This window comes from Canis lupus, chromosome 25, assembly GCF_011100685.1.
Source record: "Canis lupus familiaris isolate Mischka breed German Shepherd chromosome 25, alternate assembly UU_Cfam_GSD_1.0, whole genome shotgun sequence".
In the NCBI taxonomy this organism is placed as follows: Eukaryota; Metazoa; Chordata; class Mammalia; order Carnivora; family Canidae; genus Canis; species Canis lupus.
This window is the reverse complement of record NC_049246.1, coordinates 13,591,133-13,608,170: the sequence shown is the minus strand read 5'-3', so window position 1 is coordinate 13,608,170 and position 17,038 is coordinate 13,591,133. Positions and strand designations below refer to the sequence as shown.

Here is a 17,038-nt window from a genome sequence, read left to right as displayed (position 1 = left end):
CTCTCCCCCACCCCTCCCCATTGCCACGGTAGGTCTGCTGTAAGAGGTGTCAGGACCTGGAGCTTTCCATAGCAGTATACCCTGACATTTCTCTCTGTTAGCGGATGTAATGCTCTATCACTTGAATTGCTGCTCGGAGGCCCACTGTGTGTAGGCACCCCTCTACAGCTAAGTCCTGTTCTTGGACACTTCTTTCTTTCTTTGGTGGCCGCACTAAATGGAAATTCTCATACTTACCTCTTTTGACATTCTCTTCCTTCCTGAGGATGAATTGACAGGGCACAATGTACTCAAATGGTTTTGAGGTTTAAAACTGTTCTTTTAGGAGGCTGGCTCTCTTGTTTTAGAAAATGAAAGCCAGTCCTCCAATGCCAGGGTGGAGTCCAGCCTTACCCCAGACCTCACTGCTTCTCAGATTCATTGTCATGAAGTTCTGAGTACCACGCAGAGATATGTGACGGACTTCAGAGGCAAGACCAGTGTGGGCAGTTGTGGGCTTTGCCAGGGCCGCTGGGGATTGGGGGTGCAGACAGAGAAGCCGAGATGGCAGAGACAGAAGCCATGCTCAGGTACAAGCAGATGGACAGAGCAGGGCCCCAGTGGGTGTGGCCTGCTCCCAGAAGAGAAGGTAGAAACCAGAGAGTGAGTGGATCCTTGCGTGCCACTGCCACCCTGGGGTCAGGGTGAACCCCACCCTCTCACACTTGAAGAGAGCTGCCCTGAGCCACCCATGTTCTCAGCCCTACCAAGTCCCTGCAGGTGTCCTCACCTTACAAGTGCCCCAGCCCCACTGCCCACCTGCCCTTGGAAAGCCTCATGCTGCTTTGTAATGAGTTTTTGTGGCAAAACAGATCTATTCCAGTGGAATCACCTGGTGAGGCCTCCAGAAAAGCAAACCAACGGATGTAAAGGGTTCTGTCACTTTGGTCCTTTTTGAAAGTAGCCCACCCTTCCAGGCCGGCCTGCCACTTGCCAGCCAGCTCCATGCTCCAGGCCTTGCTCACTAAAACTGAACTCTAAGGACTCTATACTCCCCAGCCCCTGTTTTTGTTCAGAGCAAACTTGTCCCTCCCTCTGCTTTGGCCCTAAATTCTCTTTTCAGTTCCTCACCTGACATTGTAGTTGGCTGTGCAACTCTATTCCTTAAAATCCTCTGCCCGTGACTCAGAATGCCAGGATCGAGTAAATCTCATCAAAAGCTGTGCTCCTCACTACCTATCCCCATCATTCATTCTGACCCTTGGAAAGCTCTCCCTCGACCCCTCTTCAGCTGTGGAAATCCCATTTATCTTTCCAGCCACATCTCACATTCTGACGTCTTTAAGAAGTCTTACTAGCCTTCTAGCCTTGTGAAACCCCGTAGAATATGACCATGATACATATCATACTCCTCTGTCTTGTGTACAGATGGTCCCTGACTTCAGATGGACTTTCAACTTAACGATTTTTCAACTTTGTGATGGCGTCAGAGTGATATACATTCAGTAAAAACCGTACTTTGAGTTTTGAGTTTGGATCTTGTCCCCGGCCAGCAGTATGTGCCATGATTCTCTCTCATGAGGCTGGGCAGTGGCTGCTCCCAGCCAGCCATAGTGCTGTGAGGGTAAATAAACAACACACTGACAACCATTCTTTTTTTTTTTTTTAAGATTTTATTTATTTATTCATGAGAGACACAGAAAGAGAGAGAGAGGCAGAGACACAGGCAGAGGGAGAAGCAGGCTCCACGCAGGGAGCCCGACGTGGGACTCGATCCTGGGTCTCCAGGATCACACCCTGGGCCGAAGGCAGACACTAAACCGCTGAGCCACTCGGGGATCCCCTGACAACCATTCTACACCAAGACAGCCATTTGTCACTTTTAGTACAGTATTTAATACATTACACAAGATATTCAACAACTTTATTATATTTTTAATCTTCTTATTTCCTTTTTATTGAAGCATAGATGATACATGTTACATTATTTTCAGGTGTACAGCATAGTGATTTGACAAGTCTATTCATAGTGTAGCTACCACATGTCATTGTACAACATTTACTATACTATTGACGATATTCCCCATGCTGTGCATTTAATTCCCCATGACTTAGTCATTCCATAACTGGTGTTTTTGTTTGTTCATTTCTTTGTTTTTTAGATCTTACTGGTAAGTTTTCACTTAGGCTATTTGTCTTTGTCTGGCTTATTTCACTTGGCATACGTTCTAGGTCCATCCATGTTGTCAGAAATGGCAAGATCTCATTGTTTTTTTATGGCTGAGTAATATTCCATTATGTGTGCATGACTTTGTATATATACACGCGTGCACACATACACACCGTATCTTCTTCGACCATTCATCTATGGACAGATACTTAGGTTGCTTCCATTTCTTAACTATTGTAAACAATGCTATAATAAACATAAGGGTGCATATACCTTTCAAATTAATGTTTTGTTTTCTTTGGGTAAATACCCAGTAGTGAAATTACTGGATCATATGGTATTCCTATTTTTAACTTTTTGAGGAAACTCCATGCAATCTTTCACATTGGTACTATATTATAAAATAGGCAAAAGCAAAAGCCTATTTTATAATAGATGGTTTTGCCCAACTGTCTATGATGTTCAGTAGGTTAGGTGTATTAAACACATTTTTGGCTTAGGATATTTTCAATTTATTATGGGCATATTGGGATGTGACCCCATCATAAGTCATGGAAGACCTGTAGATTGTATTGTACAATGGTGTGTATGCATGTATGTTTGTACTTATAATTTTAAGCTCCTTAAAGGCAAAGACTATAACCATACATTTTCCTCTGAATCACCATGCCTTGGACCAAGGCACCGGTTCCAAGAATGAATGAGCAGTGAAGGAACATGAACTCATGGCTAGGGAAAGTGGACATAAAAAGCCTAGTAGAGAAAAGTTCATTTGATAGGAGTCTGGCTCTAGCTTTCTCCAAAGGAGGGCTTTAGGGTCACCATTCTGATCAGAAGGGGGCTTAAAAGCACTTTATAGACAGAGGGAGACAACACTTGTTAAAATAAAAGGAGGCCAATGCTGATGGAGATCAAGAAAGAGGCATTCACCATGTCAGGTCCCCTTGACATTCTTCCTGGGTGTATGTTTTCACTGTGATTGATTTTAATGCTTTTCTGTTGGTTTTGTGTCATAGAATGTTTCACATTCTATTTAATCAATTCTGGGAGATTAAATTACATCTGTGTTTGAAAGAACAAGTATTCATACAGGTGTCACTTCTGTTTCTTGCAGGCAACTATGGTCCTGAGCTCCGCACACTTCTGGTTGGGATTATTTCTGGTGCCCACAGCATGTTTGATCGAAGATGTAGCATGGAGAGCGTAAGTGAAAAGTGAAATAGTCACCCTAAGTCTTGCTCAGCCGTCCTTGCAATCACCTTTCGTGAACCCTCGCCACAGGGTTATTTCATGATGCTGTGGGAGTTCTGAAGGAACAGGTATCCTGCTTCCTGCCAGCAACAGATGTAAAGAATGTTGGGGGTTTGGGTTTCCCGTGTGTGTGTGTGTGTGTGTGTGTGTGTGTGTGTGTGTGTTAATTTTAACCTGTGTTTCACCTTGATATGAGAATATAGACAAAAAGGAGTCCTGAGACAGGCTGTGTAGGTCAATAGGTATGGTGCTTCTTGTACATGATTTTTAAGGAGGGTTTCTAGGTACAGATTCATTCCATCAGGTTTAAGAAGCATAACTCAAAATTCATTTCCCCTTATATCTAAAAATCAATACCTAAGCGATCACAAATAAAACCTGGCTTTAAATCCCATATTTAAATGTAAATTGTATATATGTAATTTATAGTAGGAATCTTTCAAATATAATTTAGAGTGTCACTGTACAGATCTATGAGAAGATTAATCACAAAGATGAAATTATAATGTAGGTTAAAGAGGAAATAATTAGGATCATATAGGTTAAATAGGAAATAATTCATGCTCAATTTTTGCTTATATGTTTCAAAATACAATAATATACTGTTTCTGAAATATCTTGTACACAAGGTTAGCTAAGCGACTAAGTTCTAAGGTAATGTTAATTTTAATTTCATCCATGAGAAAGACATGGAATACTCCAAATGAGATAATAATGATTTTTGTTTGGGGTAGGCTGATTACTCCTACAAATAGTTGCCAACTTCCCTGAAAATTGAGACTCCTGGATTGGTTTTACTTTGGGCAAAGCATAATTATTTTGGGGCCCTGAGGTAGAGAATTGCAACTTTAATCCAAACCTTCCAGGAAAAGACATCAGATTTCATTTTTATCTTTCCCCCTTCCTCCCACAGTCAATGTGAACTGTTCTTGCCTGACAGTTAAGGATGCCTTTTGAAAAAGTCTTCATTTTGGCATTATCTTGACAACTGGTGATGCCTAATAGAGAGAGAGGAAGAGAGAGAATTGTATAGCACATATTTTGGGTGTTTTTTTTTTCTCTTAACTAAGTTTTGCAACTATTAGTAAAAATTAAACAATTCTAATTTATTAAATGGCTTGATTTACCACTACTTCCCTTTATCTGCTAAAATTGTGTTCTGTAAATAGCTAGAATCCTGGGAAATAAAATTATTATAGCCCGGAAAGATGTCTTCTTAATCTAATAAATGCTCTGAAACAAAATGCTAGTTCTATTATTTGTTCTTAAAGCACAGAGCCCAGTTGTGGCTCACTGTATTACCTTGCTAAATTTCTTTAATTTTATGTACCAATCAGGTTAGTTTCGGGTAAATACAACATGATACTGGCTATATCAGATCACTTTACAATTTATAGTGATTGAGAATAGGAATGTGATTATAAATTAATCTCAGCCTATTTTAATTCAACTATTTTGATTAATGTCATGAAAAAAAATTTTATTGAGCCTGTGTATTTGCCAAGCAAGACTTGAGCAGAAGTATCTTATCTTTCTACCATTTCAAAAAGTGTCTACAGATTACAATGTCTCTACCTCCTCATCAGTCTTCTGGATCTCTCCCAATCCATGCCAAGTAAAAGTTAGCAGTCACCAATGAAGCAAATTATTCCTTCAAACAGGACTTGTTTCTGGTTTCTCCTGACACTGTAAAATTAGCACCATTTACATTTTTAGCAAGGATAAATCAAAGGACACTGCCTCCAGCTCCACCATATGGAAAGAGTTAAAGTCACTTGTTTCCAAGAAACTTGGCAGCCAGGTGGGAGAAGGGACCATGAGCTAAGAAGAAGGTGCTGGCCCTACCTGCTGCCCCCTGCCCCAGATAGGCCCAGAAAACAGCCCTTCCCAGGAGCAGATGGTGCCTCAGCTCTGGGCTGAGCTGGAAAGGCCGCTACTGAATTCCAGAGGCACTTAGAGAAATGTACTTTTGCCTCTTTTTATTTGGGGAAACCAGGGAGGATTGTATATATTGGCTCTCCCCTGCAGTATTTGCCCAAAGTATAGGCTCAATTTATAATACACGGTTAAAGTCTAAATAACAGTCACCTCTCTCCTCAAAGACAAGCATTTTGCAAGCTGATTTGATCTCCCTGAGATTATGGGGCCCATGTTTTATCTTCTGTTATACTCCTAGCCTGAAAGAGATGTTGTTGAGTCCAGTAAATTCAGAGGCTTCTTCAGGAAGTGAAAGCAGACTAAGAGTTGCCATAGTACGGGACTGTGATTTCTCTTTCTGAGCTTCAGCTTTCCAGAATGTGTTCTGTTTTCCCCTTCCTGCACCCTGAACAAAAAACATGAATCCTGACTGTCCACAACCACCAATTGTCATTTGGTTCCAATTGTCAACGATTTATTGAAACATGATGTGCTGTGGCTCTCCTTGGACTTCCAAGGAGAGTTTTGAATAAAGTGAACCGGATTCCTGGAGCATGTGAAAAGCCTGTGCCGTGACGGTGACATGGGCAATGTTTGGAGTCTTCCATGGTGCAGTTGCATTCTCTCATCTTGCCTAGGACCGATCTTACAGACCTTTTGCTTTGTTTTGCATTTTAGTGGTTAACTCTATTTTCAAAGAGCTTTTAAATCACAGCAGAAGGCAGGCCCGTGTTTTCATGTGTATCTCTATGAGTACTTAAGAAAGTGAGCTGCTCTTTCTGCATTTTCCCCCACTTACTTACAGTCCCTCTCACCCATTTTAGGACCTAGACCGTTCAGAGTCAGAGGGAAAAAAAAAAAAAAACCAGCATGAGGTCATTTAGTCATTTTTTCCATGAAGTCTGTCAGCTTTCTGCTTGAAGATCCATTACTCGACTATCTTAAGTCAGATTTGGATGCCATAAAGTACCTACTCTGTTATCCTGTTAACCACAATTTTCATGAGGGACAAACTAACACATCTTTTACTAAAATAATTGATTGATTATATGTGATACCTGGCTAATGAGTATTTTTATTAGAAGCATGAAGTTTAAATTGCCCAGAACTATTTTAATATCCTTTAGCTTACACACTTCCAAAATGTTTACCCATGACAGCATTCTTAGGTAAGCTGCCACATACTTATTCTCATTTAGGAGAAATCCACTAGTTGCTTTATAAAAATAATATAAAGCTCAAGGCCACTGAACACAGGAACCAGTCTCTTTTTATCTAACTGTATCTCTTATTCTTTACCAGTCAGCACACAATACGTTCAGCAATTCCAGAATGACTTCATTTCCTTATTATAATCCCAGATAGGCAGTTAAAAGGAAATAAAAGGTAATAAGAAATTTCTGTATACAAATGAGTCTTGATTTTTTTTGAAAAAGAAAAACTTTCTAATGAAACTAAGTTCACGTGAAGCACATTGTATTTACGTTTTCATCCATATTTAGAATTTCATGTTTCCTTTCGACTTGCTACTTTTCCATGCAAAAGAAAGAATTGAGGAAAAAAGTTTCCAGGGAAAAAAAGGATGAAAATTTCAAGATTCTAAGCTAAGTCCCTAATAACCTGGAGTTACCCACAACTATACCTGGAGGCTCACAGATGATTCTTAACACTCTGACAGTGGCTAAGCATCCCTATGTTATCCCTTCTGTAATCATCTGGTCTCTGGATGCGGGGTTAGATGGAGCAGCCCTGGACCACCAGGCATAAGCCACTCATGGATAATGGAGCTCACTCCGTCAGCTGTGACTCCAAGCAAGCCAAACCTCAGCTCCTGGTGAGACCTAAATTGCATGCCGGTGGCTAATGCTTAAAGATTGGCTTTTCACAGGTGGACTTTGATGGGGGAGGGATCCTTTATCTAATTAAGGCTTTATTAGTTAAGGTCTCTTGAGAAAGCAGTTTTCCATTGCTATCATTCTACCCCAGTGCCACATTCAGAAAGACTCACAGAATCACCCCCAACACTGGGTGTTGCCACCCGGTGTTCCCAAATAGTGGTTAAGTCCCCAGGCTAGCCCATGGGAGTTAGCCTAGTGGAAAGACTGAAAAATTGCCAAATAACTCTTAGACATAGGAGTTTAATCCACTGAGAACATGTACAGTGCCTGGTAGCATCAGCATACTCAGATGATTTCCTTCTGCAGTGATTTTATGAATGAGCCCAAACCAGCAGCTTTGATGCAGTGGGTCACATTCTCCCTTGGCCTAAGGTATAGACTTCCAGTGTCCTGCACCCACTAGTCCAGCCCTTCCTGTTCTTAGCCTACTTCAAGGGCTGTTCTAGAGGTTGGTGAGCTCTGCTTGCTCTGTGTGGGGAGGAAGTCAGAAGAAGGAGAGGAGGAGGATGGTGGAGGGAAGAGGGTCCTGAAACAGAACACACACTCATCCTCAGGATGCGCAGACAGATTCTCCTGGGGAGAACAAGTTCTCCTTGCTGCTCAGTTGTCTTGTTATCATTCTAGCCCTGTAAGCCCATGGGATGAAAGCTGGAGGCCCACCATATTCAATAATATGGGACAGTGTAAATTTTAACATCCTTTTTGACTGTCTCCAGCAAAATGTTAAATGTTTTCTTATTTCTTGTTTAAAATAAAATTCCACAGCCTCTGCTTTGAACTGCAGCATGTTATCTCTACCGAGTCCTGGGACTCGGCTTGATGTAATTAAGGTATTATGTGTTAAAACCTGTGTGGCTAAGTTCTCCTGTTTACTTTGGGGGAAAGGAATGGCAGGCACATATACGGTGTTTTAGGACTAATACTCCATTATAGATTAACTTGGAGTGTTAGGGGATGCATTATCTTAACAGACTTTCTTCCCTTGATGGTGGGGGGTGGGGGGGTGGGACTATGTGATTCCACTAAAACAGCTTGAGTCCTGTTACATTGTTTTTCACTTCCTTGCAGAGATGCTCCCTTTTTGTTCTTCTGTCTTTGAGTCCTGGTACTTAGCAGGATCTTCACATTTGTTTACTCTTGAAACTAATGAAAAAGCTTTTCATAATAAGGAAAACTGCCCTGGATTGATTGCTAAGCTCAGAGCCTTTTTTCTTTCTTTTTTTCTGTTTTTCTCTTCCCATTTCATTCCTGTGTCTAGTTAAATGCCTCTCTTCAACTATATCATTTCCAGCCGGTAGCTCTGTGTTTAGTCTCAATTTTAGGAAGACCCTGAGATCAACTGTGTATTTGAACGTTGTAAGGTATTCTTAGTTGAACCGGAAAACGGGTGCAGGCAGCTCTTCCTAGAGTTCAAGGGGAGTGACCCAACCAGGCTGACGGTTTAAACTGCAGTGGAGAGTCCAGCATGTTTTTGTTCTTCTATCAGTTGTTTTACACCTGTGGAGGCCCACGATTATGGGCCCTGATGAGAAGTCTGTGCAAGAGAAGGGTGGAAAAGCTGTGTCTGAATATTTGTGTTGACCCTAAAATTCAGGTCTAGGATTTGACTTGAAAGCATGAACTCCAGCATTATAAATCCCATTCCTGCTGTGACAGTGGCTCTTTTCATACTAAACAGAGAACACATTGCTCACCCAGGGCTCTGTGATCACAGCAGCAGCAGGGGCCAAGGGACCTGTACACATCCACTAACGTAAGGATTTAAGCATCTTTTGGGTTCTTAGGTCCGACAGTGAAAAGCTTTAGAGATAGACCCCAGAATATCCACTAACCCCAGTCTTTGGTCTGAATGGCTGGGGTCCTCAGTTAGATCCCCAGGCTTTCGGGAACAAGCAGTGTTCTTTGGAGGAGATGCCAGGTAACTTCCTGGCCCCAATGTGTTCTACAGGACTTGTTTATGTCCTGCTTCCTTGTTTATGAGAGTGGAGCCCTGGCTGTACACAGGGACTGTGAATGTTTATGATGTCTGAAGCTACAGCCACAGCCTCAAAGGGCATCCAGATATGGCCTGAAAGGGAGCAATCAGTCTCTACCGCCATGGAAAGTTCATGTGTCATGTGTTCTTTATCTTTTCCTTGTGACACAGGGCCAAGCATACCTGCAAAAAAACGCTACTGGAGGAGGTACAAGAGCTGGAGACGAAGTCCAGAGTGATGGGGAAGGCGATGCTTCGGGACAGTAATGGAAAAAGGTGGGCCATCTCCAGCCAAATGTGGGGAGTGGGGGCCAGTTCTCCCGGCCCATCTCCCTACCTTTCCCTTCCCTGTTTTCTCTTCTCAACATTCTATGCAAGCAAGGACCACTTAGTTTTACGTGTTTGGGTTATTCTCTAAGAATACAGTCAAAAGGAGATTTAAATGACATTTTGTCAGTGGCCGCATGAAATCTGGCCTGTCCCCAGGGGTTTCTATTGGGTCCAGGCATGGGTAAAAAACAACCCACATGTAGAAACTGGAAATAGTAGCAACACTAGCCTAAGGTGGAAATGTTCTGTTTTAGTAACATTACCAAAGAATTTTTAAAAGCTAGGCCTTTTGATAGCAGGGCCAATATTATACTAAAGGATGAGCATCTACCATGAAGGTTTGCATGCTAAATAATACATGTTATTCATGTAAATCTTGTTACAGTTCACAGCAAGTATACATGGGGTTTTTTGTTTTCCTTTTAATGAATTATGATTTTCTATTGGTGCCGAGAAAACTCATGTCACGTGCAGGCTAGTTCACAGAAACATATGCTGCTGTTCCCTCTCATTATTTGTGGTAGAGCATGAGCTGCCTCTTCCCCATACCTAAAAGTTTGGCATATGAAAAGCTTTTGATTAATCGTGCATGTTATAATGTTACTAGATTGCATCTAGTTAAAGCCCATATACTACCAAAAGAAGTCTACCTGGACCCAAGAACAAATTGCTGTCTTAGACACATGGAATGTCTGGAAAATTATGAGTATAACTCTTCTATAAATGCTTCAAGGAAATCTGTAGCTAAATGCCAGGGCAACAGAAATCTACAATTTGAATACTTTTAGACATTGCTACTATGTGTCTTGTTTATGTTCTGTTTATTCATACCATCTTTCAAAGCAATGAAGACAAAGCATTTTTTTGAAGGAAAGAGAATCCAGATTGTGAGAAGTATTAGGAATATAACTTCAAATAACTGCGTATGTTTTAGGGAAGGGGTTGTAGAGTACGCAGTTGAAGTTGTGGTTTTTGTGTTTATGACATTTTTTAACAAGTGAGTCCATTAGCATCCATTACATGGCAGTTGTGCTCATCACTCTAAAAATAATCTGTCAACAAGACAAAAATCACTGTCTTCAGTAAGCTGAAAGCCATGAGTTTGTGGGGACAGCAGCAGGGCTTAAAGCAGATCTATATATAACTGTTACACAAGGCAGCACATGGCTAAGGCCTGCTCTGTCCGTTAGATGCTTTAGGCACAGTGCTTAGCACCTACTAGATTTTCAAGGACTTACAAAATTCTTAAGACCTGAAAAAAACATGTTCATAGATTCTAAAAATAGGGAGAAACCACTACAAATTGAAATAAATAAACACTTAAAACTCTACAAAATGCCTATCAGTCATAATAACTGCTCAGCTTAAAAAGCACACCAAGTTTTAGCACCACTGAAAACAATTCCCAAGGCATCCTAGATCTCAAGAATACTCACATATACACAGTAACTGCTGAGAGATCACAGGTAGTTTCTAAGTAAAACGAGAGTTTCCTTTTTTTTTTTTTTTTTTTGCAAGACTTTATTCATGAGATACAGAGGCAGAGACACAGGCAGCGGAGGGAGAAGCCAACAACCTGTGGGGAGCCTGATGTGGGGTTCAATCCTGGGACCCCAGGATAATGACCTGAGCCAAAGGCAGATGCTCACCTAATGAGCCAACCAGGTGTCCCATAAAAGGAGAATTTGAAAGCCAAACTATCAAACTCTTCTCCAGCACTTGAAAGGAAAACCTTGTGTCTAGGGTGGCCTAAGAATGCTCTTTACCATGTTTGATCTGATGCGGGTCAGGGTCTTGTTCTGGCCCGTGAGGTTACAACAGGGCCAGGTCTGGGGTCCATAGCGTGGAGGCATTCAGAGGAGGCAGCAATCCAGGAGGCCATCTGGCTTGAGAGACCAACAGCTTCACATGGGAGACAAGGGTGTGGAGGCAGGGAGTAGACGGAAATGATGGAAATGATGCGTGTGTATTTCCAGCAGAGGGAGCAGCCCGTGCAGAGGCACCATTGGGATTGCCTGCGGTCATGCAGCCCATGGGGATCGGGAGCCTGGGTTTGAATTCTGGCTCAGCTGCTGCTCAGCCACATGACCTTGGACATTCCATTTCGTACAGTGAGCTGGTCCCTTCCTGTGTAAGGGAAGACTAATACGTAGGGGTGGGGGTGGAGCTGGAGCCGGGGCTCCTGCAGCAGTCTGTACACCCAGGCCTGGTGCCTGACACCCCCCACCCCCACTCCCCCTACCCCCCAGCAGGAATGTGGAATGTCAGCTGCTAGTCTTCAGTTTGGCCCCAGGAGGGGTGTGAGCCCTCCTGACCATTGATAAAAAGAATGACATTTTTAAAATTCACTTATCCTGTTCAAAGTTCACTTTTCAACATTCACATGTGTATGGGAAGATGATTAGAGTTTAGATGTGGTTTCCTCCCGTCTGCATTTGAAAATCTGTTTTCTGATCGCCTTGTCCATGTTCCAACTTCTGTAGTTGCGGGGATTGCGCGTGAATGTAAGTGCGCCGCCCCCACTCCAGTCTCCTCCAGGCCTGGTCTCGCCTCCATCTCCGCTTGGTGATCCCTGCCTCCCACCATCCTCAGATCCTCAGAGCACCCTCCTCACCACCACCACCATTTGTTTTTCTGTCTCCTAATTGCTCCCAGATTTTCTGGGTGGTCTATTTGCAAACTAGATAGTGGCGACTGGGCCACTCAGATTTTTGTTCTGCTTGGCCTCACAACTGTTCCTTTATCACCTTTGTGTGCTTCTTTCACACCTGCCCGGATTCCTGTGAGCCTCTGGTGCTCGTGAGGAGTGGGGGGGGGGGGCGCGAGGGGGAAGCCCAGGGTTCGGGTGTGGGTGGTGGGGCGGGGTTTTTTTCAGCTAGGTGCTTCCTTGTAAAGATTTAGGGACACCCTCCTGAGGGACCCGAGTCCTCTCCCCTCTCCTTGCAGCTCCCAGGTCCTTAATCCCAGCCCCCCCACCCCACCCCGTCTAGTATTAAAGTGTGCTTGTGCATCTTGCTTCAGTTGTTAGGCTGGACGTAATAAAAGCTCTGTAAATATTTGTTGACTGACTACAAATGCAAAAGCCCGGTGAGTTGCTGGTGACAAAGGGAGGGTGAGCCTGCATTGTCTGTGGAGACCTGTGGTGCCTGTTGCGTTGGCTCCTGTTGAGAGTGGCCACAGAGAGATACTGGGAGAGGGGCAGGCCGCTGCTAGGCCTGCAGTGAGTGGCCACCTACCTCAGGGCTTCAGAGTAGAGCCAGCAGACTCACAGACGGACAGACACGTGGCCTATTAGCATCGCCCTACCCCGCGAAGAGGAGTAGGCTGGGAGCCCGTCCTCCCACCCACCCTGCCTTCCCCTGCTGGCAGGGCCTCTGCACACCAGGTGTCCTCAACATCCCCAGCCGCAGGAGAGCCCCGCTGCTCCACTCTGAAAGCCTTCCTCCAGGACATCCTGCCAAGTCATAAAACCTGGGTCCAAGTCATTGGCAAATATTCTAGCAGGTTTTCTCAGGAATGTGCTCAGAAGAAATAGAACAAAAATTTTTATGCAGTAATCGAAAAAAAAAAGCACTTTGCTGCCAAATTTACAATTAAAAATTTGAAACGGTAGCTACGAATTCTGAGTGTCCCTCTATGCTCTTTCTCTGTTCAATAAAATACTTCAACTTACCGTTTTATTGATCTTGTCCAAGCCCCAAACTCTTTTTTTTTCCAAGCCCCAAACTCTCTATTATTTTGGTAAACACAATAATGTTATGATAATCTCATTAGCATGCTTCTGCACTTTTGCATTAGGAAGTCTTGTCTTCTGAAATGAAGCTGTGTTATTTATGCATAATTAAGCCTGTGCTCATGACTTAGAGAAAACAAGCTGAGAAGGAGAAAAGATGAGATCTGAGAATAAGATGCCCAGAAACTACAGGGAAGTAAGAAAATGCTTCAACTGGCAAACAGAAATGTTTTTATTTTTTCTTTTCCTAATGTATGTTTTGTCTTTTCCTTGATGTATTGTCTGTGTACCTCACAAACACCAGACACTTGTTAATATTTGTATTGTTCAGAATACCTTTCCCCAAACCATCTTCCCCAGAAGTCTTGACCACGAGATATCCCTGCTGTTCTGTGTGTAGGATAGCACGACAATACTCTGCACGTGTCTTGAACATTAGCTAAAGGGAAGAATTCTTTCTTTCAATCTTTTGGGAGTATTTGCTCCCTCTTTATTCCTAAAGGGTAACTCAGGCAATTTTTGCTTTTCTCTGGTGGAAGAAGATCTACCGGTGGCCACTTACCTTACAAATATAATTTCTAATAGGCCTAAGATGTCACGTAGGAGTGGCAGACTAAATTGTTTTCTCCTTTGGTGCAAGGCAGAGGGTGTTCTGATGTTTGGGTATTAGAGCAGTCGAGAGGTGAATGTATTTGATGAAAACATCTAGTTTCCCAGTTCTGCTTAATCTGAATAAACCACAAGGAGACCCTTGTTTTGTTTGAGAACTTCTTTCTGTTCATCGCAGTGGGTGGGGGAGGGGGTGCAGGGTAGGCCCTGGGCTGATTTTCTCCTCTTGCAAGGTCAGGGAGTTCTGGTTGCTGCTCCTCTCTTTCACCAGCACAGCGGTGGGATTCTCTTTCACTTAAGTGCCTCCCTGGAGTACAGTTTACTCTGTGCCCTTGGTAAAGGTAGCCAGGTGACTGGTCTTCGCCTTATGGTGAGCGATCACTGAATCTCTTACTTGGTTTTCTGTCCTCGTGAATGCTGATACACAGGCTGTGTGACCCCGGGGCCGAGCCAGCGTGCACAGGGTAATCTAGACAGCTGCTCTGCCTTTCGGGAATCCAGGAGGGAAATGTGATTCTCTCCCAAGTCGGGGTGCTGCAGCTTGTGCTCACCAGCTCCCATGTCATTGGGGCCTACCTCTGTGCAGATAGGTGGGGCACTGGTCCAACCTCGCCATCTGGGAATCCGAATGGAGTCTTATCAGTGGAAAAATAGGGGCCAGAGCCTGAGACAGATCAGCCCGATTTTCAAACACGCCAAAGATGATTCCTCCACTCCAGGCAGCACTCACCTGATGCTCTTTTAAAAAACCAACTATACCAAAACACAACTCCCCAGTACATTTTGAGGTGAGTACACAACTCAAAAAATATCCATTATACTTTGGGCTTTAAACAGAGATTCTTTGATCTTTAATGTGTAAAAACTATTTGGTGTTGTCACACCTCCAAGTTAAAATTGTACAACTGCTGAGTCAAAAATGAGTGTAAGCAAGCCTCAAAATAGGAGATACTCCAGCTTGATTGCATATCATTTCCCTAATACATCATTCTATCATTTCAGGAGAACTCCTTTTTCCTCTTCATAGTGGCCGTTGGCAGCACATCCTCTCCATTTTCCTTTGTTTCCCCTTTCTACACTTGTCCTCCCTACAGTATCTACTAGGTTTTTATTAGCTAGAAGGATAGGAAATTATGGCATCATTTTAGCAAATCTCTCCAGGCCAGGTGGCAAATATCTGCTTCCAACACCTGGTTAAGATTTATTTCACTTCCAGCTGCATTTTTTCCATCACTGTGTCATGAAGCAGAGGAAAGAGCACAGAGCAGAGAGGCAGACAGACTGGAGTTGGGCTCTTAGCCCCGCCACTCGCTCAGCTGTGTGACCTTTGCTGGGTTATTAACTTCTCTGGACTTCAGCTTTCTCAAGTTACTTGGAGGTTTAAGTGAAATAATACATATTAAAGCACATGGAGACGTTCGGCAAGTGTGAACACCCATGTTGTCCCCCAGTGTAGAAGCTGAGTAACAGGTTTCTCTGGCCATTTATAACACGCGTGGGTTTTTCCCAGAGCTCTTAGAGTGTGAGCACAGCGTACTCTTCGGTTTGTGTCATCAGGGTACACTCCCGTGACTGGGGGGGAAGGACAAGGAGCTGGCTGGGCCCCAGGCACATGAGAGCAGTGTAAGGAAGCAGTGGTGACTCTTGGGTCAGGAGCATGGGGGAGAGTTCACAGTCCTGACAGTTTCCCAAGCCAACCTTGGATTTTTGTTTTACCTAACTCCACTTTGCAAAGAAGAGTGTGTTCCCAGCCAGGCTGCGTGCCCAGTCCAGACTGTCTGCTCGCAGCACGTCTATACCTGAGTGCGCCATCTCTCCTGAGGACTAGCCCTTCCTTCAGAGTTCCCTGCCCTCATCAGTGACAGGTTGCTGCAGTACTTCACACACAATGCTGGCATCATCCTGTCCCCTCTTTGCTGCCACATGTGGCAGGGTGCCAGGACTCCTAAATAGACCATCTTTCCAGCCCCTGGATTAGCATCCTTCCCGAGGTCAATGGCAGTAGCTTCTTTGCCACTCTGTCTCCCTGGCTGGTCTCCCGGCTGGGGTGTCTTCCTGCCTCGCTCCACCCTACACACAGCCAAGACTATTTCCAAAGCACAGCCCTACTCATGCTGCTCCCTGGTCTAGAATCTTTCCTATTAGCTTGTCCAGGTAAGTGCAGACCAGAGCCACACCATGATTTCTGCCTTCTCTCCCTCTTTTCACCTGCATGGATCTTAGCTTCCCATCTCTCCCCTTGCCCTCCCAGGCTCCTCCTCCCCGAACTTGGTCATACCTTTCTGCAGCTGCTGCTGCCTCTTGGCCCTTCTCGGTTAGTTGGTTTTAGACAACAGTGTCGTACTGGGTCAAGCTCTGGGTGCTCAGGACAAATGAGGCAGAGAGACTGTTGTCCTGGAGGGACCTGCAGCCCTGAGGACAAATGCTGCCACCCCCAGACACACCCCATGACATTACTAAGTTGTCTCTGACTTCTCACCACTGTGATCACATCAGCCTGGGCTGCCCTGAATATATTAATTTGGACAAGTTTTTTCAGTTATTCAAATGTTCAACATACACAACAGTAGAGCAGCTAGGATGAAGAACTCCCATATCCTCACTGCCCGGATTTTTAACATTTACCAACGTTTTGCCACAACTGCTTCATCTGACTCCTTCCTGGCCCCATTTTGGTTTTGCTGAAGCATATAAAGCAAATCTTCGACATCATATTTCACCCTCATGTACTTCAGGATATAATTCTAAATATCACATCCTCCATTTTAACATGTATTATCATTAATACATGTTATACTTGTTTGTGCTATTGCATATAAACATGGTAACTCATGCCTGTTATCAGGTAAAAAAATAATAATTCCTTGGTTTTAGTTGATACCCAGTCCACAAACAGATTTTCTGGGTCCTCCCAACCTTTCTTTTTAGAGATTTATTAGGTTTATATGAGGATCTAGGTAAGGGCCACAGGTAACTGTTGGTTGCTATGTTTTTAAGTTTCTTTTAATCTCAAGAAGCATGTCCCCTTACCCCCACCCTGCCTTGTTTTTAATGCCATGGACTTAATAGGAGTTATGCCCCATTTTCTTTTTCTCACCATGATTATCACCACATGCTGTGAATGAATTGCTCCTCTGCAGAAGAGGGAACTCAGCCTCAAGGTGATGGTGTCACCA

The 17,038-nt window shown here is 43.6% G+C and overlaps 1 protein-coding gene across 13 annotated transcripts in view; it reads left to right on the top strand.

The window, feature by feature from the left end:
* The window catches only part of ATP8A2 (ATPase phospholipid transporting 8A2), a 574,503-nt gene that overhangs the window by 521,677 nt on the left and 35,788 nt on the right, over positions 1–17,038 (top strand). For all 13 annotated transcript variants that reach the window (XM_038573452.1, XM_038573457.1, XM_038573456.1 and 10 more), the window contains 2 exons: positions 3,264–3,352; positions 9,362–9,466. In XM_038573452.1, coding sequence (XP_038429380.1) covers positions 3,264–3,352; positions 9,362–9,466 — 194 coding nt within the window. The remainder of the gene's footprint in view (positions 1–3,263; positions 3,353–9,361; positions 9,467–17,038) is intronic.